The sequence below is a fragment of the Bidens hawaiensis genome, unplaced genomic scaffold (genome assembly GCF_021521415.1).
Source record: "Bidens hawaiensis isolate Kalapana, Puna unplaced genomic scaffold, B.hawaiensis_p1.1 tig00009196_1, whole genome shotgun sequence".
NCBI classification, from domain to species: Eukaryota; Viridiplantae; Streptophyta; class Magnoliopsida; order Asterales; family Asteraceae; genus Bidens; species Bidens hawaiensis.
In genome coordinates, this window is record NW_027491680.1 from 952,501 (window position 1) to 978,629 (window position 26,129).

The 26,129-nt window shown below is 34.1% G+C and overlaps 2 protein-coding genes and 1 pseudogene across 3 annotated transcripts in view; 2 read left to right on the top strand and 1 right to left on the bottom strand.

The window, feature by feature from the left end:
- LOC143531686 (serine/threonine-protein phosphatase BSL1-like) overlaps positions 1-11,269 on the top strand; it is a 12,160-nt gene extending 891 nt beyond the window's left edge. The window contains exons 5-21 of one of the 2 annotated variants that reach the window (XM_077026931.1): positions 7-101; positions 235-334; positions 590-659; positions 1,627-1,677; positions 2,580-2,661; positions 2,738-2,905; positions 2,977-3,154; positions 3,232-3,427; positions 3,541-3,708; positions 5,048-5,286; positions 5,907-5,991; positions 6,089-6,187; positions 7,183-7,382; positions 7,456-7,531; positions 8,993-9,128; positions 9,919-10,058; positions 10,998-11,269. In XM_077026931.1, the coding sequence (XP_076883046.1) occupies positions 7-101; positions 235-334; positions 590-659; positions 1,627-1,677; positions 2,580-2,661; positions 2,738-2,905; positions 2,977-3,154; positions 3,232-3,427; positions 3,541-3,708; positions 5,048-5,286; positions 5,907-5,991; positions 6,089-6,187; positions 7,183-7,382; positions 7,456-7,531; positions 8,993-9,128; positions 9,919-10,058; positions 10,998-11,078 (2,164 nt within the window). In that variant the 3' untranslated portion in view covers positions 11,079-11,269. Of the gene's footprint in view, positions 1-6; positions 102-234; positions 335-589; positions 660-1,591; positions 1,694-2,579; positions 2,662-2,737; positions 2,906-2,976; positions 3,155-3,231; positions 3,428-3,540; positions 3,709-5,047; positions 5,287-5,906; positions 5,992-6,088; positions 6,188-7,182; positions 7,383-7,455; positions 7,532-8,992; positions 9,129-9,918; positions 10,059-10,997 lie in introns of both variants that reach the window. The other variant, XM_077026930.1, reaches the window with a different exon arrangement.
- Positions 11,270-17,544: 6,275 nt separating this feature from the next.
- LOC143531687 (rho GTPase-activating protein 2-like) lies at positions 17,545-20,848 on the top strand. Its single transcript, XM_077026932.1, has 4 exons — positions 17,545-17,909; positions 18,219-18,339; positions 19,286-19,636; positions 20,256-20,848. The coding sequence occupies exons 1-4, from the start codon at positions 17,623-17,625 to the stop codon at positions 20,646-20,648; spliced, it is 1,152 nt and encodes a 383-aa protein (XP_076883047.1). The 5' UTR covers positions 17,545-17,622; the 3' UTR covers positions 20,649-20,848.
- A 1,752-nt stretch (positions 20,849-22,600) lies between these two features.
- Positions 22,601-25,531, bottom strand: LOC143531651 (putative indole-3-pyruvate monooxygenase YUCCA10; annotated as a pseudogene).
- Positions 25,532-26,129: the final 598 nt, after the last annotated feature.

Consider the following 26,129-nt stretch of genomic DNA (forward strand, 5'->3'; position numbering starts at 1 on the left):
GTGCAGACTTGTTGTTCAAGGGGATGGGCCGGGCCCACGATATGGTCATGTTATGGACTTGGTTGCCCAACGATACCTTGTTACTGTTAGCGGCAATGATGGTGAGTTTGTTTATATAATGTAACTGGTCATTTTGATGTTAGCAAAGATGAATAACATGCAGGAAGAATATTAGTAAATATTACATTTTGGGACAGATCGGTTGTAGTTAATTGCACTCACTTTTTATTGTAGGAAAGAAAGTACTGTCCGATGCTTGGGCATTGGATACTGCTCAGAAACCGTATGCATGGCAGAGGTTAAATCCAGACGGCGATATACCTTCTGCTAGAATGTAAGTGAAACTTTAATTACAAATACATATTGTTATATTATATGGTTATCTATACATTGTGTTAGATTGCACCTTTTTTTGATACCTTGTTTTTTAGTTTCCTTTTCTTGTTTTATGGAATCAGTGGAAACTTTTAAACTTTAATCACATGAATTTGGTTTTTGGTTTGACTGATATGACACAAACCAACTCAATATCTCTTTGTGTGTGTATATATATAAGTTTGTATTTTTAAGTGAATTTTGCTGTTTGCAGGTATGCAACAGCTAGTGCACATTCGGACGGTATGTTTTTGCTTTGTGGTGGTAGAGATACCTCTGGCACGGTATGTTGACTATCATTAAAATATACACTTAGCATAATAATATTATTAATTACTTCCCGATGCTCTGACTTTGGTCAACTACTTTCTTTAAACTAGTGCCCTTGTGGAATTCACTACCACACTTTTGTTGTACATTTACCCTGCATTATCCCAGTTGGCAATACAAATATGTGCTTACATGTTAATACATTGTAATTAATGTCTATTGATGTACACAGCACATTTTTCTGTTGATATATACATGCTATACTTGTTGCATTTGGTATTATATACACGTGTTTAATTTGTAACATCTCATCCCCAAAAGGATCGTGCGTAACACTTAAGAGTCATATATTAACTACAAAAAAGTATTATTCCCATGCAGCCGAGCTTATTCATAATGTAATGTAACATATATTAAGTGAGGTTGAAATAATCATATCATATTCAAATATTTTAACAACATTATTTTTCGATAAGCGAATAACAAAGCAACCCAAATACTTTCTGAATCAAATGAACACATATATTCAAACTAGCAAAATAACATGCAAAGATGTTACAAGCACACTCCATACAATTTCAAAAGTAACTTACATAACTATCACATGCATGACAAAATGAAACACTGACCTTTAACAATAAGCAACACATATCTAATATGAAACAAAATGTATAAATTTAATGTGAATAGAAGCTACACATTATTTTTATTCATAAATTAAGTTTTATCACTTGATTATTGTTATCATCAATTCATCATCACTATTTATTTATCACGACTACTAGTCTACTACCATTGTTATTGTTATAAAAGTTCTGGTATACTTTTGGACTCATGACAAAATAAGGATTTGGGTGGTTTAAGTGGTTGAACTAAAGATTATGAACTCTTGTAACTAATAGTTAATTATATTGCATTGCATATCTGCTTTATATGTGGACCGCAGCCGTTAGCAGATGCTTATGGGTTGCTCATGCATAGGAATGGCCAATGGGAATGGACTCTTGCACCTGGAGTTGCCCCTTCGTCAAGGTACCAACATGCCTCGGTAAGTAATTGGATTTATATCATTACTGTATAAATGCTTTTTTGACTTTTGTTAATTATAATGAACACATTAACTATAGTTGCATTTATTGCCACATGTTTCCCTCTCGCTTCCTTTTTTACTTTTCCAGTATTATTGTTCCACTTCTGAATTGGATATTGTTATCTACTCTATGTCAACTAAAATCACATGAATTGAAATGTTTTTTTTAATTACAATAATTTGGGGCGGAAGAAGTAATTATATTAGATAGAGGTGGCAATTTTGACCCTTTTTCTTCTAAACACAAGCATGCTGTTCGACGGGAAGTTCGTTTATGTTTTTTTGCTTAATAAACGAACGAACATGAACAAAAATGCTTGTTCATTTAGTTAAACCAACGAACATGAACACATGTCTCGTTTGTTCTTTAGTTTACGCTTGTTTAATTTTGTTCGTCTATGTTCATTAAATTTAAAAGCCCATTACAATGTAGTCTTATTTTAGTAACTTTTTAGGCCTAACACATTATTGTTCACATTTACTTTTAGTTGGTTTTAGCTCAGTTGTGTTCATTCATCTGTGTTCAGTTATGTCTGCTTGTTTATACTGTTAAAGAACAAACATAAATGAACATGAACACACCCATTTTTTAATAGCCGAACACGGACAAGAAAACCCTGCTCGTTTAATTGTTTGTGTTCGGTCGTTTGTTCCATTAAATGAACGAACACGGACATGCTTCGCTCATGTTTGTTTGGTTCGTTTACAGGCCTGTCTAAATGGATTTACTTAGGTTGTGTTTTATCTCAAACCAGTTTAATCATAGCAAAAATTAACAATTTATACAAGTAATAGTTGATACTTAACATGTATGTGCTTATCAGTTCAATTATGGTAAAATCAGGTCTTTGTTGGCGCCCGATTGCATGTTACAGGAGGTGTTGTTAGGGGTGGTCGGGCAGTCGATGGTGAAGCTGCTGTTGCAGGTTAGTTTTAGTTGAACTTAACTATTGATCATATTTAACAGATGATGGTTACAATCTTTAAAATGTGAATTTACAGTTTTGGACACTGCTGCTGGTGTTTGGTTAGACAGACATGGATTAGTGACCGCACCACGTGGTAACAAAGGGCAAACAGACGAACCTTCGTTAGAGCTTATGCGTCGATGTCGGCATGCAGCTGCATCTGTTGGTGCTCGGTTATATGTCTATGGTGGTCTTAGAGGCGGTAAGGGCATTTTAGTATATTACAGTTTCTCAGTCCGAAGAATAACATTTTACATGTTTTATGTGCTGCAGAGGTATTGTTAGGTGATTTCCTTGTAGCAGAGAATTCACCTTTTCAGTCTGATGTTAATACTCCTACACTAACTGAGAGGGGATCCAGTGTGAGCAGTCCCAGGATAACTAATGTGAACCCCTTTGATCCTTTATCTTCAAATGACGGGCCTGAGAGTCCCTCATCTACGGGCTCAAGGTTATCTTTTTTCTCCTACTAATTCAATTATTATTTGAAGCTATGTGCCAAATTCATTGTTTAAATATTTCTAGCAGCATGGACAAAGAATCAATGGACAGACTGGTTGAAGCTTCTGCTGCAGAAGCTGAGGCTGCATATGCTGTCTGGCAAGCTGCACAGGCACAGGCTGCTAATGCTGAACCGTCAGTAACAGATAATAACTCACAACCTGCAGATAACAATTCAGAAGGTAGTGATGAAGAGAGAGATGTTCGACTTCATCCACGAGCTGTATGTGTTTTCTTCTTTTAACTTTGTGTATCTTATTCTATTTTATTTTCAAGCATGTTTTATTAGTTTTGAGTTTTTAGGTTGACTCATTTGAGCATGTTAATATAATACAGGTTGTGGTTGCTAAAGAGACTGTAGGTAACCTGGGTGGATTGGTAAGACAGCTATCATTGGATCAGTTTGAAAATGAAAGTAGACGAATGATTCCTTTGCAAAATGACACACCATATTCTGCTAAAAAGTTCACAAGGCAAAAGTCACCGGAAGGCTTGCATAAGAAGGTAAGATTTTTAAAATTCTTTAAAGATGTATTATTTGAGGGTAAAATAAAGTTACCCATCTACCCCTTCATGTAATCAATTTTTTTTGTTTTCATTTAAGAAATGTCTTGTCTTAAAAAGAAAAGCTATAATCTTTTAAAGAAGTTACTAATATGTTCCTTCCCCTAAACGAACACTCTTCAACTATAATTACAAATGTCTTGTCTTAAAAAGAAAAGCTATAATTATTAAAGAAGTTACTAATATATTCCTTCCCCTAAACGAACACTCTATAATCTTTTTTAAGCTTGCACACGAACGGAACCGAACGTTCCTTAAACTGTTTGACGATAAGTTGGTGTATCTATTAAATGTACGAACATGAACAGAACTTTTTTGATCATTTGGCTAAATGAACGGACAAAAACGAACACAAGCATGTTCATGAATGTTCATTTGGCTAAACGAACACTCTCCAACTATAATCACAAATGTCTTGTCTTAAAAAGAAAAGCTATAATATTATAGAAGTTATTAATATATTCCTTCCCCTAAACGAACACTCTATAATCTTTTTTAAGCTTGCACACGAACGGAACCGAACGTTCCTTAAACTGTTTGACGATAAGTTGGTGTATTTATTAAATGTACGAACATGAACAGAACTTTTTTGATCATTTGGCTAAATGAACGGACAAAAACGAACACAAGCATGTTCATGAATGTTCATATAGTTATGTTCATGATGTTCGAGTGTGTTCGTTTATTTAAGTTTGTTACGGTTAGTTTTTTTTATGTTTGTTCTTTTTAAATTTTTTTGGACTCATTACAATTTAGTCTAGTTTTATGAAATAAAAAAATGTCACGTTACAATTTAGTCTAGTTTTATGAATTTTTTAGGTCCAATAAAATTTTCATTTATACTATTAATGAACGAACTAAATGAACACCAACACGTTCATTTTCTTAAAGAACGAACACGACCAAGTAAACCCTGTTTGTTTAACTGTTTGTGTTCGGTTGCTTGTTCAGTTAAAGTTAAATGAACAAACATGCTGTCGTGTTCAGTCGTTTACGTTTGTGAACCGTTCGTTTATACTATCAACAAACAAACATACAAACACGTTGATTTTCTTAACGAATGAACACAAACAAGAAAACCCCGTTCGTTTACCTGTTTGTGTTCGTTCGGTTAAAGTGAGACAAACAAACGCGCCCCGTTCGTGTTCATTTGGTTTGTTTACAAGCCTACTTGTCTTTTATGACTGTGGAATGCATAGTGAAAATTTTTAAAAGATCAAACTTACATGACAGACAACAACAACTATAATAATAATAATAACAATTTCATATTTTTCAGGTCATATCTACTTTACTCAGGCCTCGAAACTGGAAGCCACCTGCTAACAGGAGGTTTTTTCTTGATTCTTATGAAGTTGGAGAGCTTTGTTATGCTGCTGAACAGTTATTTTTGCACGAGCCGACAGTACTTCAGTTAAAAGCTCCCATTAAAGTGTTTGGTGATCTTCATGGTCAATTTGGTGATTTGATGAGGTTGTTTGATGAATATGGATATCCTTCAACTGCTGGAGACATAACGTACGTATTGATTTTAAATCAAAAGTAGTTGTACTTGTACGTTTTTAATTGCCTTTTTAATAGATTTATAGATATGATAAAAGTCATTTCAGAAACTGTTTTATGGTAAATAATAATAATTATCAGAATATTTGAATAATGGATTAGGAGGCTACATGCCTACATGCTTATAAAGTAGACTTTGGTCAACTTTCAATCCGTTTGACCTACTTGATTTATGGGAATATTATCGTTGTATGATATTAGTATACGCAATAACCTATATCTCGCTAAGATAATATTGGTGAACAAACAAACCTAATCTTGTTAGGAAACTAAGTTAAAGTAATAAAGATGAATATTATCTAAAAATCAAGACTAACAAATCCCAACAAACCCTAAAAGATAGCATCCTATAATAACAGTTACAAGATATATCTTTATTACATTTATTTAGCATCACTTCATTAACTGACTAGAGGATAATTGTTTTCCTAAAAATTAAAAGCGGTTTTTAGTTTTGTCATTTTTTATTATGATAATATTGTTACTATTATATTAATGACTTATTGTTCCAGTTTACTGGTAATGTGTTTATTGTCATGAAAATGTATTTAAATTACCTTTTTTCTGCCTTTCAGATATATTGACTATTTATTCCTTGGAGATTATGTTGACCGAGGTCAACATAGTTTGGAGACCATCACTCTGCTACTTGCTCTAAAGGTAACTTATTGTTCTTATCGTTGAATTTCTAAAATTTTGAAGTCTGACTTGCTGATTTAGTGTAAAATTCACTTTTTTATTTACTATTACTTTTCAGATTCAGTATCCCGAGAGTATCCACTTGATACGTGGAAATCATGAGGCTGCTGATATAAATGCGCTTTTTGGTTTTCGGCTTGAATGCATTGAAAGAATGGTATGGGTCAATGCTTCTAGAGTTGGCAGTTTTGATTTATTTACTTGCTAGTGGTTTGATTCAGGTTATATTTTTATTTATCTAACTGGTTGAATAGGTAAACTGAAAATTAGCTAAAAAGGAAACAAGTCAAACAAGATGAATCCCCTGAAGTGTACTTTTACCTATCAAAACATCCTAATTATTTCATTTAAAAAATTAGATTATCACTTCAATAATGTAATTATTTGTAATAATTTTTGACAAGCGGGTAAAGTGGTAAACTATAAAAAGTAGCTTAAAAAGGGGGTCAAATGGGCTGAAACTAGGCTTGTAAACTAACTGAATGAACATTGTCCGGGCATGTTTGTATTCGTTCGTTTAACTTTTTCCGGACAAACGATCGAACACGAACTACTAAACGAATGGGGTTTTCTTGTTCGTGTGGTGTTTGTTCGTTAAAAAAAAATGAACACGTTTGTGTTTGTTTATATTTGTTCATTAACAACATAAACGAGTGATTCATGAAAGTAAACTGATGAACATAACTGGGCTAAATGCCTAAATCCAATTAAAAGTAAATGTGAACAACAATGTGTTTGGCCCAAAAAGTTGTTAAAACTAGGCTAAATTGTAATGGGCCTAAAAATATGAATAAATTTGCGCACGTAAGTAAATGGACTTAAAACAAAATGTAAAGTAATGAACATAAATGAACGCAAGCTAAAGGAAATAAACGAATTTAGATGAACAAATGTTCATGGACACGAACGAACGAACAAGACATGTGTTCATGTTCTTTCGTTTAACTAAATGAACAAAAACTTTTGTTCATGTTTGTTCGTTTATTTCGCTTGCAGGCCTAGCTGAAACACGTAAGTTGTTTCATATGAAAGTTCAAATTATTATTCTAACACTGATTCTTTTTAAGCATATTTGACACGTAGTTTTTGGTAGGAATTTTTTTTTTGGGTCAATCTGATTCTCACATGTCCCGTTCAATGTATGATGTGCAGGGGGAGAATGATGGGATATGGGCATGGACTCGGTTCAACCAACTGTTTAACCACCTTCCACTTGCAGCACTTATTGAAAAGAAAATAATATGTATGCATGGTGGCATAGGGAGATCGATACATTTGGTTGAACAAATTGAGAAAATAGAAAGACCCATAACCATGGATGCTGGATCCCTTGTATTAATGGATTTGCTATGGTAAGTTATTTTCTTTTATCATTAAGGTAAAACCTTCATGTTTTGCATTTCTTTTGAATTATTTATTTTACAGGTCTGATCCCACAGAAAATGACAGTGTTGAAGGTTTGAGACCGAATGCTAGGGGACCCGGTCTTGTTACTTTTGGGGTATGCATGCAGTTTTTAGTTTTACACACACACACAAGAGATATACACACACTCACACATGTATCTATATATTAGATGGTAAATGGTTTAATTGTTTTACTACATTAGACCATCCTCTATGGTGGGGGGGCATCAAAGCCCCTCCACCATGCCATGTCAAGCGCCACGTAAGCACCGGGGGGCATCGAAGCCCAACTAGTAATGCCCCGCTGTGGTTTGGTGCCCCTATATATATATATACACATATATATGTATGTGTGTGTGAGAGGTTGAGAGAGCAAAGGCGCCCAACGTCACAACGATCCTACCCACCGCGCCTCAAGGTCGCCCTCCACGGCGCCCATAGCGGAGGGTCTTATGAGTTATTGTCAAAGACTGCAACAGTTATTTCAATTTGACATATGCTTGATGGGATAGGCGGCAGTTTTGTCTCTATCTTTGGGCTATGTTTTGTCTTTAACGGATCAAAAAGGAACATTTGCAATGTGTTGAATGGGTATAAAGTTTCAGAAGTTTTGCTAATCATAATGGTTTTATTTGGAAAAATATTATTAGTGTAGCAGTGTAGTTTTGTAACTTTTGTTAATCATAATAGATACATTCTTTTTTTGCCTTTTTATTACCCAGAATATGAATTTAATATTTTTTGTACTTAATGACTGGTAACATGAAAACATGAAAAACAGGTCAAATGGTGAGTTGGCATGGTGATGTGTTCTTTTCTTGACTAGTTGACTGTTTTGGCATTTTTGTTAATCATAAGTGTTGACGTTTTATTATGCTAAATAATCAAGAAAACACCATGTCAGCATTTTTTAAACAATAAAAAAAAGTTGAATAATCAACCAAATGACACATCACCATGCCAACTCAGCATTTTGACCTGCTTTCCCAGACCCCGGTTACCACAAAGTCCCAAAAAACAAAACATCATCTTTTAATGACCATTTAGGCCCTAGTTTTAGCAAATTTGTTTTATTTGGGATATATGGCATAGTACATTGATATATAATTAAAAATCTTTTAGATTATTCATAGAACTCAAAAAAATGCTTTGCGGTCAATCCAATTGACCCTACCCATTTTAACCACACTAAAGGTTGCTAGTCAACCCGCCTGACTGTTCAGTTTGTAACCGGTACTTAATGGCAACACCTTTCTTAACGATTTTTATAAATAACTTTTGTATTAAACTTGATTATGATTACAGAACTATATTATTACACTACTTATCTAACTTTCTGAATTAAAATACAATTACAGAACTATATTATTACAATAATGGACTGATTTAATAAAAACTGATTTAGAAGGTTGACTTTCAACCTTTTGACCCATCTTTACTTATTTATGTTTGCTTAAACCCATTTGACCACCGGTCAGAGTATAACATAAACATGTCATATTTTTATCACCTTCAGATGTTACTTCCCTTACTAATAACTAAATAACTTCTTGCAGCCTGACAGGGTTTCAGATTTTTGTAAAAAGAATAAGCTTCAGCTTATTATAAGAGCACATGAGTGTGTAATGGATGGATTTGAAAGATTTGCTCAGGGACAGTTAATTACCCTTTTTTCCGCAACCAACTATTGTGGTAAGTATTTTATTTTTCCCGCTTACAAAACTTTTATATTATATTGGAGCAATTGTTAAAAATAGGATACCATATGAACTTTTGATGAATTTACACATAAGTCCCAGGACTTTTGAGACTTAACGAAGAAGTCCTTTTTATAAAGTTTGGTGACTTTATTTGGAGTGAGTAGAAACCAAACCCAAAAACCACCTCTTTAAATAAGAAAGGCTCACTTGAATTTTATTTCAAAAATGAAGTTTTCGGTTGACTTTCGGTTTCATGTTGGAACTCGGACCAGTATAAAGAAGTGCTTCGTTTTTGTTTATATTTTTATATTTAGGCTAAAATGTTATATTGGGCCATCAAAGTAGTTGTATAAATAATGCTATATGTTGGGCTTTTAAAAAACTTCATTGATGTTGGGCCCAAGTCCCAAGCCTAAACTAATGGGCCAAAGCCCATTCACTTTAAAACTGACCCATTGGTGACCAGTAACTAACTTAACCGAAACTAAATAATGTCACTTCTAAATGACCTCTGAAGATTCCAGTTTTAGGTTCGGTTGTGGGTCATCAGTCATAACTCATAACCGACAAAAAAAAGGACCATTTCTTCTAATGTTAAAAAGTAAGATTTTGATTACACTGTAACGAAGATTGTCTTTAAAATGAAGTTCATACTTTTAATTGTTTGGCTTAAAAAGCTTCAGGGTTTAATCATACACAAATAAAGTCCGGTGACTTACACGCAAAAACCGTATGTTATTGTTGTGATTTTTTCTCTTAAGTGTTAAAAATTTTGAATTCAGGGACTGCCAACAATGCTGGTGCAATATTAGTTATTGGCAGAGGATTAATGATTGTCCCAAAACTAATTCATCCATTGCCGCCTCCACTTCAATCACCAGAAATGTCTCCCGAACGTCTACAAGATGACACCTGGATGCAGGTATTTAACTTATTTCTCAATTTATTATATTTCATTTTTTCCGCTTTGAATCGTTAACTTTGAAAAGCATCAGGAGTTATTTTTGTGGACGTGAAGCTTGTCTAGTTGTAAATCTTCATAGTGAGGTGGCAGCAGTCGTATAACCTCAAGATTTTGAGAAACCTAACACTGTTTAGTGATGACACACCGTTTCAGGGTTAAACCATGTCTTTGGTTAAGAATCATGAAACCTCAAGGGTCCATATTAAAAATAAAGGTTTTTGAATTAAAGTTACATAGGTGACCAAACCTCAAGGACAAAAATTGCACTTTACTCTTGTTCTTTAGTATACAATATTCTTTTCTATAATTATAATTTGTTTTTATATTTACAAATTCCAATTAAACCAGGTTTTGTAATTTAAAAGGTGGAAATGACATAGAAGGACACAAACAATTAGATTTACATAATTGGTGTTAAAGATCAAATACAAGTAACATTTACGATGTGAAGTATGCAACGTGAAGAAAAAGCTCACAAGCTCACACGGTGGCTTTTACGTAATTCCTCGAGTAATTATGCTAAAACAAAATACAAGTAGTGGTAATAGTTACACTAATTGTAAACTGTAGTGTAATTATAATTACTCTTAAGTCATTTCGTTTTATAATTAGTAGAGTAATAAGAATTACGTTACTTGTAAAATGTTGCGTGATTATTATTACTGTCCTTGTATTTTGTTGTAGCACAATTAATCGATTTAGACTTTAGAGTAATTGCGAAATTGCCACACCACTTTTTTTAGCTTCATTTGTAGTTAGAAATTCACATATGTTGACTGATGTCTATATAAACTTTATTTGTACCAGATATGATTTGTCGTTTTTCTTTTTTTAAACTAGTAAATTTACAGTGAACCGGTGTTGACCCTAATCATTTATATTTCTCTTTTCTTATAGGAACTTAATACTCAAAGACCGCCGACTCCCACAAGGGGTCGTCCACAAGATCACGATAGGAACTCGCTTGCATATATATGATCACGCGACCCGCCCGGTTACATAATTTTTGGAGTAGTTTGTATGCTGGAAATTTGCAAATGGATGTCATTGTTTTTGTACCTTATATAGATAACAGTAACAGTTAAAAGGAGTGTTTTTATTTACAAGGGGTGGGCTTTGTTATTTGATTTATTACCATGTATTTGTTTATATATGTATATTATTATTATTATTACTATTATTATGGCCACACCTTTGATGGTCTCACTAGTGAAAGTGATTGTAGCTTTTGAAATATTTCGAAACCTTGAGGGGTTTGTACTTTTCGGGTCCAAGAAAATGAAGTATGTTATTTGACAAAATGGCATAAATAAGAAGACATTACAAACTCCGTAAGTAAACGTGGATTTGATAAATATTTTAGAACCTTCACTTTGTAATAGCTTTTTTCACAAACGCAGTGTTGATTTAAAACTCAAGATATCCAGAAGTTTTATATGTTTATAATGTTTGTTATTGAATTTTGGCACAAACTTATTACTTGGGCCACAAAGTTTTAGTCTTGTTCGTTAATAAGTGGTTATTAGTAGTTTTTGCTAAAAGTTTCGGGCCTAAATTTATTAATTTGAACAACTTTTTTCAGGTCCTAACATTTGAAGCTGAAATGTGAACCAGAAACCAATCCATAAGAGCATCTACAACTAGAGGTGCACAAACCGGGTATTCTTAGGAACTGGAACCGGGTAGGAACCGGTTTCGGGTATGGTCAACAAAAGTCAAAAACGGGTCCGGGTAAGAACCGGTTCCGGGAGTCGGGTATTTGACCGGTTCCATCGGGTTTTTTCCGAGTTTCGGGTAGGGTAGAGTTGGGTTTTGACCGGGTATTGGCAGAACCGGTTCCACCAGGTCCGGGTCGGTTCCGGAGGGAAACCCAAAGCCCGGTCCGTACCCGTGGGTAGGGTCGGGTTGGACCGGTTCTGGGTAAGAGCCGCCAGGTCGGGTTCGGAACCAGTTCTTTTGTGCACCTCTATCTACAACAAGCCACAACCCCCAAGGTTTGGGTGATGTGGCAAGGAAGCAAACTTGATGTGGAAATAATCCACCATTGTGGTGTCAAGTTCGTGAAGTAAAGTCCATGACTGCAAACATGCTGCAAACTTGCACAGTGGGCCCCTCTCCTCTTGCACACACACATACTATATATACATATATACATACATATTTAATATCTTTTTAAAATTTTTGTGGAGATTTTTTGTTGTGGAAAAAATTTGAGGTTTTCAAGAAAAGTTTGGAATCTGATGTGGCGATGATATGTTGGTTTGTAAGAGTTTGTTGTTGTGGATACTCTAGGGCCGTCCAAACCGCTCGACGCTCGAACTCGCTCGCCGCTCGCTCGAAAATTGCTCGGAAAATGCTCGCTCGATTGAAAACGAGCCGCTCTGCTCGGTTCGGTTTGTAAACGAGCCAAGCAACGAGCAAGGGTATGCTCGGTTCGGCTTGGCTCGAATATTTTTAATTTATTTTATATATAATTATATATGAACAAATATATAAATATATAGACAAAACACATAAATACAAGCTTACAATTATTTTTACCCCTTAAAATTTTTCATATTCCGTTAATTTTATAGTTTTATTTGTTCAATTCAAGTTTTTAGAAAACTAAAAGTTTGTTTACATGATCATTATATCTCACTCTAAACTTATTTATAATAAAAAATTACAATATATTACATGTTTGTCTAAAAACTACTAATTTATTTATAAAATTTATTATTTACAACATTTAAATTTGTTTCTTATTGAATTTTTTAAAGTTAAAAATAAATAAATAATGCTCGAAATCGCTCGATGTTCGATCGAAAAATGCTCGATTTGATTTTGGCTCGTTTCGATTTTCGCTCGGTTTGAATTTCAGCCGCTCAGTTCGGTTCGGTTGTAAACGAGCCAAGCAACGAGCAACCCTTCGCTCGGTTCGGCTCGGCTCGTAGACAGCCCTAGGATACTCTAACAAACATGTACCTGAAAATAAAAAAATTCTTAAAACCAAAAAGCCGAATAAAACAGGCCCACACAAACCTTTAGTTACAAATATTATGTTACTAGTATCCGTCTTACACATAACTAGAAGTATATAGCAAATCTATACACATACGTGTAACATTATTGTTGTTATTATTATTATTATTATTATTATTATTATTATTATTATTATTATTATTATTATTATTCTACCAGTTTACCACGCGACCAATATTTTTCTACACGTTTCGGCATTATATTTGACTTCTGCGTATAATATATGTGTTTCAAAGCAATAATTCAACATAAAAGTTACCTGTTTTGATAACGACATTCTTAAAAAATCACTTTGTCTGTACTTTAATATTTAAAAGATACTTTAGATTTTTTGTTGCCCATAGAATAAAGTAATATTATTTTAGAAATGAAACAAGTGTTAAACATAGACCCATTTTGGAGTTGGACATTTTTTCGGACAACTAGGGACTTGTTTATTTTGATTTATATGTGTTTGGATTTGGATTGCTTTCTTTTTAATAGCTGGTTGTTTAGGACTGCATATAACTTTTCTAAGACTTTTATGTGGTTTGGTGGTTCATTTTTAGCCTGTATTCTCAAGAGTTTGATGTAAATCTAGACAACTTTTAGTTCGACAATGCATTGTACATAGAAGGCCAATAAAACCCAATCCGTGAAGCCATACAAGAGCTAAACTATTTTGATTTTAATTTCAACGGTTTAGCTTGCGGTTTTCGTTATTAAAATATCATTACTAATGGTTGTCTTTTAGTTTAAGTGTTTAACCTAAGAACGTTAAAACAAGACCTTAAACACCGTTAAGTGCCGTTCTATAAAAACACCGTTAACTACTTTGATATACTTTAATGTAGTAAGTTGTTAAAAAAATTTCTGTAGTTTTATGTGCATGTTTACTGTATATTTCAGAACCCGTATAAAAACAAAATAATTGGCATGAAATATATATTTCTACGTAAGTGTATATTCACCAAAATATACTTAGTTTTATCTTTTTTTTATATCAACTTTCATGAAAATGGAAAATAACTTTCTCAAGATAAATTATTGATCAATCAATTAATTAATTTTATTTCATTTACCTTCAAATTATTGATTCTAAATGTTACCGAAGAATCTGGCTGGTAACAAATCAGATACAATACAAAAAGATAATAAATAAAACAAATTAGTTTGAATAAACAATATCAAAAAAAATAAAACAGCAAAAAATAGAACAAGATTATGAATGAGGATTCTGTTACGCATAAGACATGTAGTTATATTGGTTTTAGATAATCCTAACTATTACATTTTAGTTGTTTCTAGTCCTAATTAATGAAATAGCCGGTGACAGTCCCATCTTTTAGTATGTTTGCGTCCAATGATCCATGACTAATGGAAGCGTAACTCCATTGGTCTTTGGTCACCGGAATAACGTTTTTTTCAATAAAACTCTTTTTTCGCCAGAAAACTCAACATGAACACCACCACCTGAACACCATCGTCGCGGACCGACAACACTACATGAACACCATCGTCGCGGACCGACAACACCACCATTGACCACCACTACCCAAACACCACCACCACTACTAATCACCGCTATCTAAAAAAAGGGTTGTAGGAGGGAACCCTTAACCCGGTACCCATTTGGATACCCATCACCCCACCCCGCAAGAGGTATGACGCCGGTAAAACACCTCCATTCAGTCCGCGACAGACCTGGGCCGACCCTCAGGATCGAACCCGCGCCACTACGGCTTCCTGTCTTAGTAGAACTTCATTGGTGACGGGTACCTCAAGACCGCCCGGAGTGGGATTCGAACTTGATACCTCCTATAGGAAAGCCCAAGCCTTATCCAACCCAGCTAGACACTAATTGGTAATCACCGCTATCTAAACACCATCACAGACGGTTTCCACTTGAAAAATGAGTTTTCCTGTCAAAAACGTTATTTCGGTGACCACTACCTAGGATTCTGAGTGACGACCTAAATAGTTGAGTTTTTACTAAAAAGGTTCATACGGGTCCAATCTAAGGTTTCAAAGAGGTTTGAGACGAAAATGTTGAATTTTCCAAATAAAAAAATGGTTTCCGACCAAAAACATTTTTCCGGTGACTAGAGACTAACGTAGTTAAGCTTCCGTTAGTCGTGTATCTTTGGAAGCTGGTGGGACTGTCATCGACCATTTCGTTAGTTGAGACGGACAGCGATCAAAAGTGATAATTGAGATTATTTAAAACCAATATTCCTCATTATTATTATTATTATTATTATTATTATTATTCCACTAAGTTTAAAAATCTACGTTTATGATAGTTTTCTAATTTTTTTTATGTTCTTTATATGTTTTATTTAATAATTTTGCCTGCTGAAAATGAACGTATTTGTTTATTATACACTTCAAACAAGATGTATCTAGACATGGAAGTCTCAAGTCTACTTTTGCTAACGCCAACATCTTATTAAATAGGATATAGTGACGTGATTAATTTAATCTAATTTTGTTGTTGAGTAACCACTAGATAAATTTAGTGTATATTTTTTCCGCATACATCCCTTCAAATTTTCATATGGGTTAAATTTCTTAACTTGTTGCAATATATAAATCAGTCAATACCTTCTGTAACTTCCTAATTTTATTGTTCCACATATTATATCTTACGATTCACGAGAGGCTCTATAATTACACAAATGAATATATATTATAAATCAATCATATTAATACATCTTAGTTAACAAATTTGTGGTTTAAACCTAGGTAGTAATTCTGAAACTAAATACCAGATGTAATTAAATTTGTATACAAGTATATGAGCGTGCAACCGAGTCGGTTCCGACACCAAAGAACAACATACAAATATACAATATGCACATTCTCGGAATATTTCAGTTTCTTAGTTTCTCTCCCCCCCCTTCTTCCTCTTGATTTTTTATCATACCGTTGATTAATTATTCAGCCAATTTCATGGCTGAATCAGTTGTTTGTGGCATATTAGATCGCATCATATCTCTTATTTATCTTGATAACCCATATATATAACGAGTCACTTTGCTATATTCTGGAGTAACCAGACGTGGAACCAATCGGCAATATTCTAGGAATTTGGTATTATATTCTTTGAGATTTGTACCAATAACTTTGTAATTCCATAATTGAGTTTAAATTGGATCCATCTCATGAATTGAACATAATTTATGTATAACGAGACATTTGAACGTCTCTAAACTCAGATTATACAATGTTTCTCTACCCTTATTTTGAATCAGGGTATTCCACCATTCAAGAGTTTCTCCCTTGAACATTTGTGAAGAATATTGGATAACTTCTTCACTTGTGCACTTGTTCATGAGGACAATTGATTTTTATTCTTCTAGTCATCTCAGGACAACTATACCATTTTTATCTCCATAAAACTCTTTGGGACTGTAGACTTTAAAATTTCTAAAGTTGCATCCCTTTTGGAGTTTTAATTTCTTTCGAGTTTCGTTTCTTAAATTATTATCAGATGTAGAGCTGTTGTAAGTTTCTTTCTTTCTTGAATAAACGGACTTACTCCGACTTCTTTTGTTGGATTTTGTTTAACTTTGACTTGTAGATATGTTGCATCAAGAACTAGAGTCATAACTTCGTTAATCATCTTTTGGATTCCATCCACTAGACTATAATTTCTTTATTTTCATTGCTAACATTCTCGTTACTTCTAACTTTTGGAAGGATTATTATGAGAGGTAGCGCTTTCTTTTTTTGACATACTGCAATATATTTTTAAAGATAAATTCAATATTCAAGGAAATCAAAACATATATTTTATTTATCATACTCAAGTTACAATAGTGCACAAATGTACTATAGTTGCATTGTTTATAACTATTAAGAGTTCTTACTGTTTATTTCTTCCAGCAAACAATTAATTTCTTAATGACAAATTGGATTTTAATAATCCTAACTTAGTCTATTCTCACCAATAATTCCAAATTTTAAAAAAACGGCTCTCAATGATTTCACGTTAAAGAAAACCTAACGACGTTAAGTTTTTTTTCCTGAATTTCAAACTGATTTTATAGTGCTTCTGATTGGAAGGATGATACAAGTCGATTGATGTCAAAATTAGCTCAAAACGATGTTACAAACGACTTGATTAGTGCTTCGATTGACTCTTGATCACCAAAATCTGAACTCCGGGTATGGTTTCACCACCCCTGTTGGGGTCAACACATAGTTACAAATTAATTTTATAAAAATACAAAATCCAAAAAGCCTTTCGTTTTCAACCTTTATTTAAGCAACTTTAGTTGTAACTTTGTAAGCTGTAACAACATATTAAAAAGGAAAGATTCGAGGTCTAATAAAAATAGTAAAACAGAGGATGAATTAAATTGAATTAAATTAAAGTAATAAAACCCATTTGAAAGCCCCAAGTTGTTAAATTTCAAACCAACTTCATTCATTCATTCATTCATTCATTCATATCTTCTCGATTATCAAAACCCATCACTCTCTTACACTAAATCACTTCAATTTCACTCACCCAATGACCCAAATGGTTGCCGTCACAGGTTGCGGCGGAGGAAACAGAAGGTCAGACGAAAGTCAACTCTCCATACTGGAGTTAATAATCGCAGCTTTCCGGAAATCAATGGCGGCGTGTCGGGTTGATGATCGGATGGACGAATCGAAACCTAAGTTCCGTCAAATGGAAATTGGTTGGCCGACAGACGTCCAACATTTGACTCACGTTACATTCGACCGGTTTCATGGGTTCCTAGGACTTCCGGTTGAGTTCCAGGTTGAAATCCCGTCTCGTGTTCCCAGTGCAAGGTATGTATGTATGTATGTAATTTTATTTATTTGGGGGTTTTTAGTTAGAAATTAATGATATTATTATTTGTTTATGTATTTTGGTGTTTAATTGATTGATTTGGAATTTAGGGTTTATTATGTTGGTCAATGGGTTTTACTGTATGTAATCCAACAAATAATATTGGGTCCCTCATATCATATCATAATATCATATGTTTGATTTCTTAATAAAATAATACTAATTAAAGCTATCTGGGAATCCTAAGTCGAACAATTCTGGTTCGTGATTTGCCCACCTCTATTGACGTATGTTTTGTTTTGGTGTAGTGTTAGTGTGTTTGGTGTATCTGCTGAATCGATGCAATGCTCTTATGATTCAAGAGGAAATAGTGTCCCCACGATTCTGTTACTCATGCAAAAGCGCTTATATGCTCAACAAGGTTTAAAGGTACATATTCAAATTATGATGACAAAAGCTTTGTTATTATTAATGTAACTTTCGCTTTTACAAAGTGTAAATTTAGCTGATTTTCTGCTCATGTGATGTCACCCTTTATAGCTTTTTTGTTAGTTGAATTAGGGGCAGAAATTCCTAAAACGACACAGTTATTATATATGGGTTGACTTGGGTCTAATGTAACCCGTATAATAAACATTCATGTTTGGGTTGGGTTGGGTTGTTGTCCTTGTGGATACATAGCTGAACCCAAAAAAAGACCCGACAGTTTGGCTCTATGTTTTCATTAAAACCGAACTTTCCGTTTGGTTTTGGTTTTGCGTGTAATTAAAACCGAAAAAACTGATCTGAACTTATAAATTTTCATTTTCTATTTTCAATTTTAAGTAAATTATAATACTTTAATATCTAATGTAACCCGAATATATTTAGCCCAAAAGTATAATAATCAGTTAATTATTATCTAACAAAAAAAATTAGGCCCAAAATGTTATTTTTTTATCCAAATTTTTAGGAAATGACAAAACCGAAAAAAGTGTAACCGAAATCAAACGGTCTTAAAAAACTAGAATTCTGTAAAAAACCAAGCCGAAACCAAACGGTTTTCAAACAATTAAAAAACAGAAAAAAGTTTGGGTTTCTAAAACTCAAAAATCGAAATCAAACGATTTTAAAACTCAAACCGAAGAAACAGAAACTGAACTTTTTTCAAAAATTCAAAAATCGAGGTTTGATCCCCAAACCGACCCCTACCTAGCAACCTGTTTGACCAATTCAGGTAAACAGGTTATGTGGGTCGTAAATGGGTCACATTGGCCCGGTATAGAGTTGAGGTTTTCAACACGATTAAGTAAATGGACCGGGTTCAAATGAATGACACCAACCCGCATCCCAATTCATCTAATCAAAAACCAACTTTTTTTTTTGTTATTTATAGGCAGAAGGAATATTCCGTATAAACCCTGAAAATAGTCATGAAGAGCACGTACGGGCCCAGTTAAACCAAGGCACAGTTCCCGAAGACATAGAGGTTCATTGTCTCGCGAGCTTAATTAAAACTTGGTTCCGGGAACTGCCATGTGGCGTACTTGACGGGCTTTCACCCGATGAGGTTTTACAGTGTAACACTGAAGAGGAACGGGTCGAGCTTGTTAAAAAGCTAAGACCCACTGAAACCGCGTTGCTTAATTGGGCTATTGACCTTATGTCTGACGTGGCACAACATGAAGAATTGAATAAAATGAATGCTAGAAATATCGCCATGGTTTTCGCCCCGAATATGACTCAGGTAAATTTTTAAAATTTATGTTTGTGTTCGTTTATGTTTGTTTGTTAATAGTATACAAACTGTTCACGAACCTAAATAAACTAACATAACTGAACATAGATGACAAACCTATCTGAGCGAACATCAGTTAATAATAAACGTGAACATCAATCTGTCAGGCCTAATAAGCTAATTAAACTACACTAAACTTTAGTGGGTCTAAAACTTTAATTGAATATATAAACACACAAACTTAAACACACATAAAATAACGGACATAAACTACACTAAACTTCATGTTCGTTTGTTTAACTATATGAACAAAACTTTTGTTCATGTTTGTTTGCATATTAAACGTTTGGTTCGTTTACATGCCTAAAAATCGGGACATATTTGGACACTTGTTTTTCTAATAGTTAGAAGGCATAATAGTACTTCTAGAGATATTAGCGGTGCATGGATAATTTTGGTGGTGTACAAATTTATCCGCCATATTTTGACACGAGCCTATTTGGCAGGCCACTTAGGTTGGGTAACGGTTCAAACTTTATCCGCCATATTTTGACACGAGCCTATTGTCACTGCTTTTAAAATACCATCTGTATGAAATTAATGTTTTCGCACTACGTTTCGTGTTCAGATGTCCGATCCGTTAACAGCACTAATGCATGCGGTACAAGTCATGAACTTACTCAAAACCTTAATAACAAAAACACTTAGAGAACGTGAAGAGACTACCGCCATGAGAGGCCCACAAACCGATAATGTGGGGCCCGATAGTGACTTGAACAACCGTGAAGGGATGCAAACTAGTAGTGAACTCGGAAGACCTGTATCAGAAGATGAAGGTGGGTGTGGTCGAGGTGACAATAGTGATAATGAAGTTGAGTCGTTAAGTGAGATAGAAGAAAACTTCTTGAAACAGATAGAAAAGAACAAAAACGCTAAAAGGCGGTTCAAGAAAGAACTAAATGATTTAGTAATGCAACATTCGAGTCCGACTAATGGGCTTGATTACAAAGACGGGTCTTGAATTTGATTGTTGTATTATGTGAAGTAGCCGTTTATTGTTGTCTTTTATTTAACTGTTGTAACCCATGTATATCATGTTGTCTGTGAACTCTTTTCTGACCCTTGTAATCCTGTATTAACAATGCAAATGGTGACCGACAAAACTGGCTATAATAAATATTATTCCAAAAATGAAAGAAAAATAAATATAAAAGTGATAAAGGTTAGATAGCTCAATCCAAACTGGACCGAAACCTTAAACTGACAAACTGTCAAAACCGAACCGTTTAAATCTCAAACCAGCCAAACCCGTTGACCAGTATTGATTTGGACGGTTTCAATGGTTTAGAACACCTCTACCAAGTATAACTGCCTTGAGGTAGATACACTATGTATTGCATGTGTTTTACCAAACACAAAAGAATCATTTAAATACTAAGACTGAACGGTGTGGGTGTTGTTTTGCCTATCAATCCCCCCCCCCCCAAATCGTTTTGGTGCAGCTAGCGGTGAAAAGTTTGTGGAAATTTTGTTGTCGATTTCACCGCTCAAATCCTTCCCTCTCCCTTTAATATTTAACCCATTCGACTAAATTTACACTTACTAACTAATGAAGGGTTTTCCCCTTGGGTGTATGTAAGGAAGAGATTAGATTAACATCATAACCTAGTCGTATACACATAACAATTTCGTGTGCCTCCTCTGTCGCAAAAAAAACCGAGTTCCTCTCAAGAACTCTAATCTCATCCTTAACTATACATCCTAAAGGAGAACTCGACCAATTTGACAATCATGTCGTCTACATCATTCTCTGTTGCGAAAACTACTCACTCTGCTGTAACAAGTTCATAGGTTTAATAATTATCATGTTTTCTATTACTTACATGAAGAATTAATCAACCGGTTGCGATTCCAATCATAGTTGATTGGAGGTCGTTACTTTTTATTCAGTTATTATTTGTTTCGAATCGATCAGTTCTAAAGTAATTATGGTTGATTACATTAAATTATGATGTTAATGTGGATGAATATTGATTAGACTGTTAAATTTTGGAGGAGGATGGTAGCAGGTGGTGGTGTGGGGTGGGTGGCGGTAGGGTAGAAAAGAAATAAGAGAGGGTGTAAATGTTAATAACAATAAAACATTAAACCACATGGTTGCAAACTACATGTGTATAATGGTCTTTTCACATGTATTGCAACCAATGTGCAACGTTGGGGTAACGTCGGGGCTCAGATTGAGCGAGCTTGCAGACGTCGGGGAGCCAAAATGAAAAAAAAAATCGACCACGAGGTTTCATCATGCGTTTTGTTGTTGCTGCTTACCTCAAGTATTAAATATTAGCTAACAAAACGCAAATATATAACACTCTAAGCTACATTGGAACATTTTGTTGCAGATGATCCGTTTGCTATGGAGAGCCTTGAGCTTCTTCATCTGTAGCATCCGTATGGATAATTGTTTTTTCAAAACATATGACATAATAATGAGATATATATAACACAACTTACTCCTAATAATAAATCTCAGTTTAATACAAAGTTATAAAAAACTACTGTATGGTTTATAACTGAAAGAGATTCATGAGTCTTAGGGGTTGTTTGGTTCATTCAGATCTGAATGAGTCAGATCTGAATGAGCATCTGTCTCATTCAGCAACAACAGTAAGTCTGAATGATTCAGACATAATTTTAACTATTCAGATGTTTTTTTTAAACCAAACAGTCTGAAGTCTGAATGAATCAGATATAAAACATCTGAATGGTTCCATTCATATGTAAACAAACAGCCCTTAAGTAAGACAAGAAAATGTTGATTTACCTTATAGCAGCAATATGATCCAAGTAAAAAGGATTTTCATATGTTGTTTATTGGTAAAAACAGTAAATACATATTAAAAAAAGAAAGAGTAGCTAACGGTACACACATATTAAAAAAAAGAGAGAGTAGCCAGTTGTTAAAAAAAGTTGAGTTTATTTTGAGACTATATTGAAAATGTGGTTGGCTGTCTTTTGGGCATCAATGGTAGCTCCAAGCAGGGCTGTTTTTTCCCAGCTCAACAAAATAAATCCTATTTTCTCCTTTCCAGTGATGTGGGTACATTTGCTTTGGGAACCCATCATTCTTTAAAAGATAGTCAGCACCCTGCGTGTTTTAACATAAATACATATTAACCATCTAATTATATTACTTCAATTAGTGCTAAGCGTTGACCCTACATATAAAAATTTTCAGATGAAAACGGGTAAATTTACACTATTGAACAAAAAAACAAAGGACGGAGTTGCGAGGAGACTCCGGGCCACAACAATACTTCGCCCTTGACTTCAATCCAATTTTAATGACTTAATTATTCTTCCCACGCATACAAATACAAAATCATGGTAAATAGAACATTACCTGAAGCCATAAATGCGTTGATCTCTTAAAACCAGTAGCAAACACAATTGCATCAAACTGATGACATTTTCCATCCTCAAATACGACTTCGTTTCCACCTTGCTTAATGCCTTTTAATGCTGGTAAGACCTGTTTAAGTCTTAGAAAGATCAGATTCACGTTTTTTTTCCTTCACGAAAAAGGTGTCGCAAACGTGCATAAGCCTTTATGAAAATCAAAATATCAAACCTGTATTTCACCGGACTTGATCTTTTTCACCGTGCCAACGTCGGCAACAGGGTACTTACAATCTCTTATTTTGAGCAAAATGGGACATTCTTTAGGTCTTTGGATACCATACTTAGTTAGATCTCCATATATTACCTTACTAATTAGCACTATTAATGAGTCAACCAAATGCAATGGTATCAAGTTCAATAACGCAAATAAATAATTCATCGACCACCTTGATACGATATGAACCTACACACATAAAATGTATATGCATGAAGATTATACTACAAGCATATAAATAAAATGGGGGCAGGTATGAGGATCAAATGGTAGTGCGCGAGGGGATTTCTTAAAAAAAAAACATTTTAGTTGCAGGTCAATTGTTGAAACAACTCTGCAAGAATTAAGCTAGAGGACAAGAAGATATTAGCGTATTGACACAAAAATATACAATAGTTAAGTTTACATTAGACTATCTTGTCTCTAAGACGATAGAAAGGTAACCAACTATTATTATTTTTTAATTGTAGAGGCATGAAAACGTAAAAAATTATAAGAGCATTAGTTAGATGACCTGATCTCTCATCTTTAATTCTATAATTTAACTAACAAACATGTCTTTTTATATTTTTCTATTACTTTTTAAAAAACTATAAGAGCTTTTAGTAGTTTTTAGGAAATTCTAGCTTCAAGTTTTTAAGAAAAAACTCTTATTTAATTAAAAGCCTTGTTTGGTTCAAGAAACTTGAATCTTTTAAATTAGGAGAAAAAAGTTAAAGATCTACTAGTAACGTTTAAAAGAGCTACGAGCTTTTAATATTTTTATTCACTTAAATAACATTCCAAAATAAATACATTTAGTATAAATAAAAAATAGTGAATAGATTCATAGGTTCGATAACTTGTAATAGAACTGATGCGTGAGAGAAATATTAGATTACATAGAGTCGACGAATAAGATGGGTTCATTAACAATTCACAGATGAAAAAATGGCAAAAAAGAAAGCATTCACTCCTCTTTTATATCTTGCATCTATAGTATTTTTGCCCCGGTGGATTTCTCTCTTATTTCAAAAAAGTCTGGAATCGTGGGTTACTTATTGGTGGAATCCTAGGCAATCCGAAACTTTTTTGAATGATATTGAAGAAAAGAGTATTTTAGAAAAATTCATAAAATTAGAGGAACTCCTCTTCTTAGAAGAAATGATCAAGGAATACTCGGAGACACATCTACAAAACCTTCGTATAGGAATTCACAAAGAAACAATCCAATTAATCAAGATACACAACGAGGGTCGTATTCATATGATTTTGCACTTCTCGACAAATATAATCTGTTTCATTATTATAAGTGTTTTTAGTTATGCTCATTTTAGTAATTTTATACATTTTATTAAAAGTTCCAGCTACTATGTCAAACATCTAAATGTATCTAAAAAGCTACAGCTACCATCTTAAAGCTTTAAGTCACCAGCCACCAGCTTCCAACTACGGATAGCAACTAATTTTGCCAAACATCCCATGAAGAAAGAATAATTATAATCAAATTTTAAGAGATTGGTTTGTTTTCTCATATAAATACGTATAGAGATGGTGATAGAGATTTGGAAGAAGAAGACCTAGCCCGTGAGTTTTAAAATAATAATAATAATATTAATATTAATATTAATATTACTGGAATCTGACGAGGAGGTTTTTGCACCATGGTTTGACAGATCAAGCGCAATTTCCATGCCAGAATTACCAGCTCCAACCACCAAAACCTTCTTGTTCTCATACCCGGTCCCAGACTTATACTCAGTCGAATGAATAACCTCACCTTTAAAGTGAGTCAACCCATTAACCTCAGGTGTAAACGCATCAGTGTTTTCTCCTGTGGCCACCACCAAAAACCGCCCCACGTAGCACCGAACACCACCGCCATCCCCCACCGCTGCCTTCACCTCCCATTTGCTTGTACGTTCATCATACTTTGCAATCTGCACGGTGGTTCTAGACTCCGGGTGAATATTAAAATGTGAAACGTAATGGTCCAAGTACTTCAAGAAATCGGCCCGAGACACATATTTTGGATATGTTTTTGGGAATGGCATGTGAGGAAGCTGGCAGAAGTGTTTGGCTAAATGGAGGTGAAGCCGATCGTATGATCTTTTGTTGTATAATGAAGCAATGCAGTCTTCTCTTTCGAGTATGATGTACGGGATCGAGTGTTGGTGGAGGCATGCGGCGGTGGAAAGGCCTGATGGCCCTGCACCCACGATCAGCACCACCGTTTCTCTAACATGATCCATAGTATACTAAATTATGCCACCTGCTTGCTTTAAACTTTTCATATATACATTTAACGATGCCAACATGCATGTGATCATCAACTATTAACTATACGTTTTTGTTTTGTTTTGTTTTAACAATATTTTAATGTCACTTGTTTGATTAGTTAACACTTGCACTATCTTATTATCTTATTGATAGTTGAAAACCCAAATTTGTGCCATGGTTCATGTGCCATTAGTCAACTAATTATTTTATTATTTGGTTTCAATCCTAAGGTAAACGTGTTATATTTTTTTATTTTGGAGCGGCTAATGGCCCAGCTCGAATTAAACACTAGAATATATTTGTCATAACTCATCAATTTTATTAATCAAAAAATTAACTCAAAACTTAATCAATTCTCTCTTAACTCTTACATGATTTCTTTGTGGTTATATAGAGGCTCGATTACAATTAAAGTAAAACACAAACTCCTATTTATCTATTATATAAAATTTCATCTCTATCTAATAAATAAAATAGATAATTATCTCTAATTGCAATAATTAAATAATTAATGAGATCGCTCCATTAGCTCGAACCGGCCCCACCTTCCCGACCCATAACTCGGTTTGG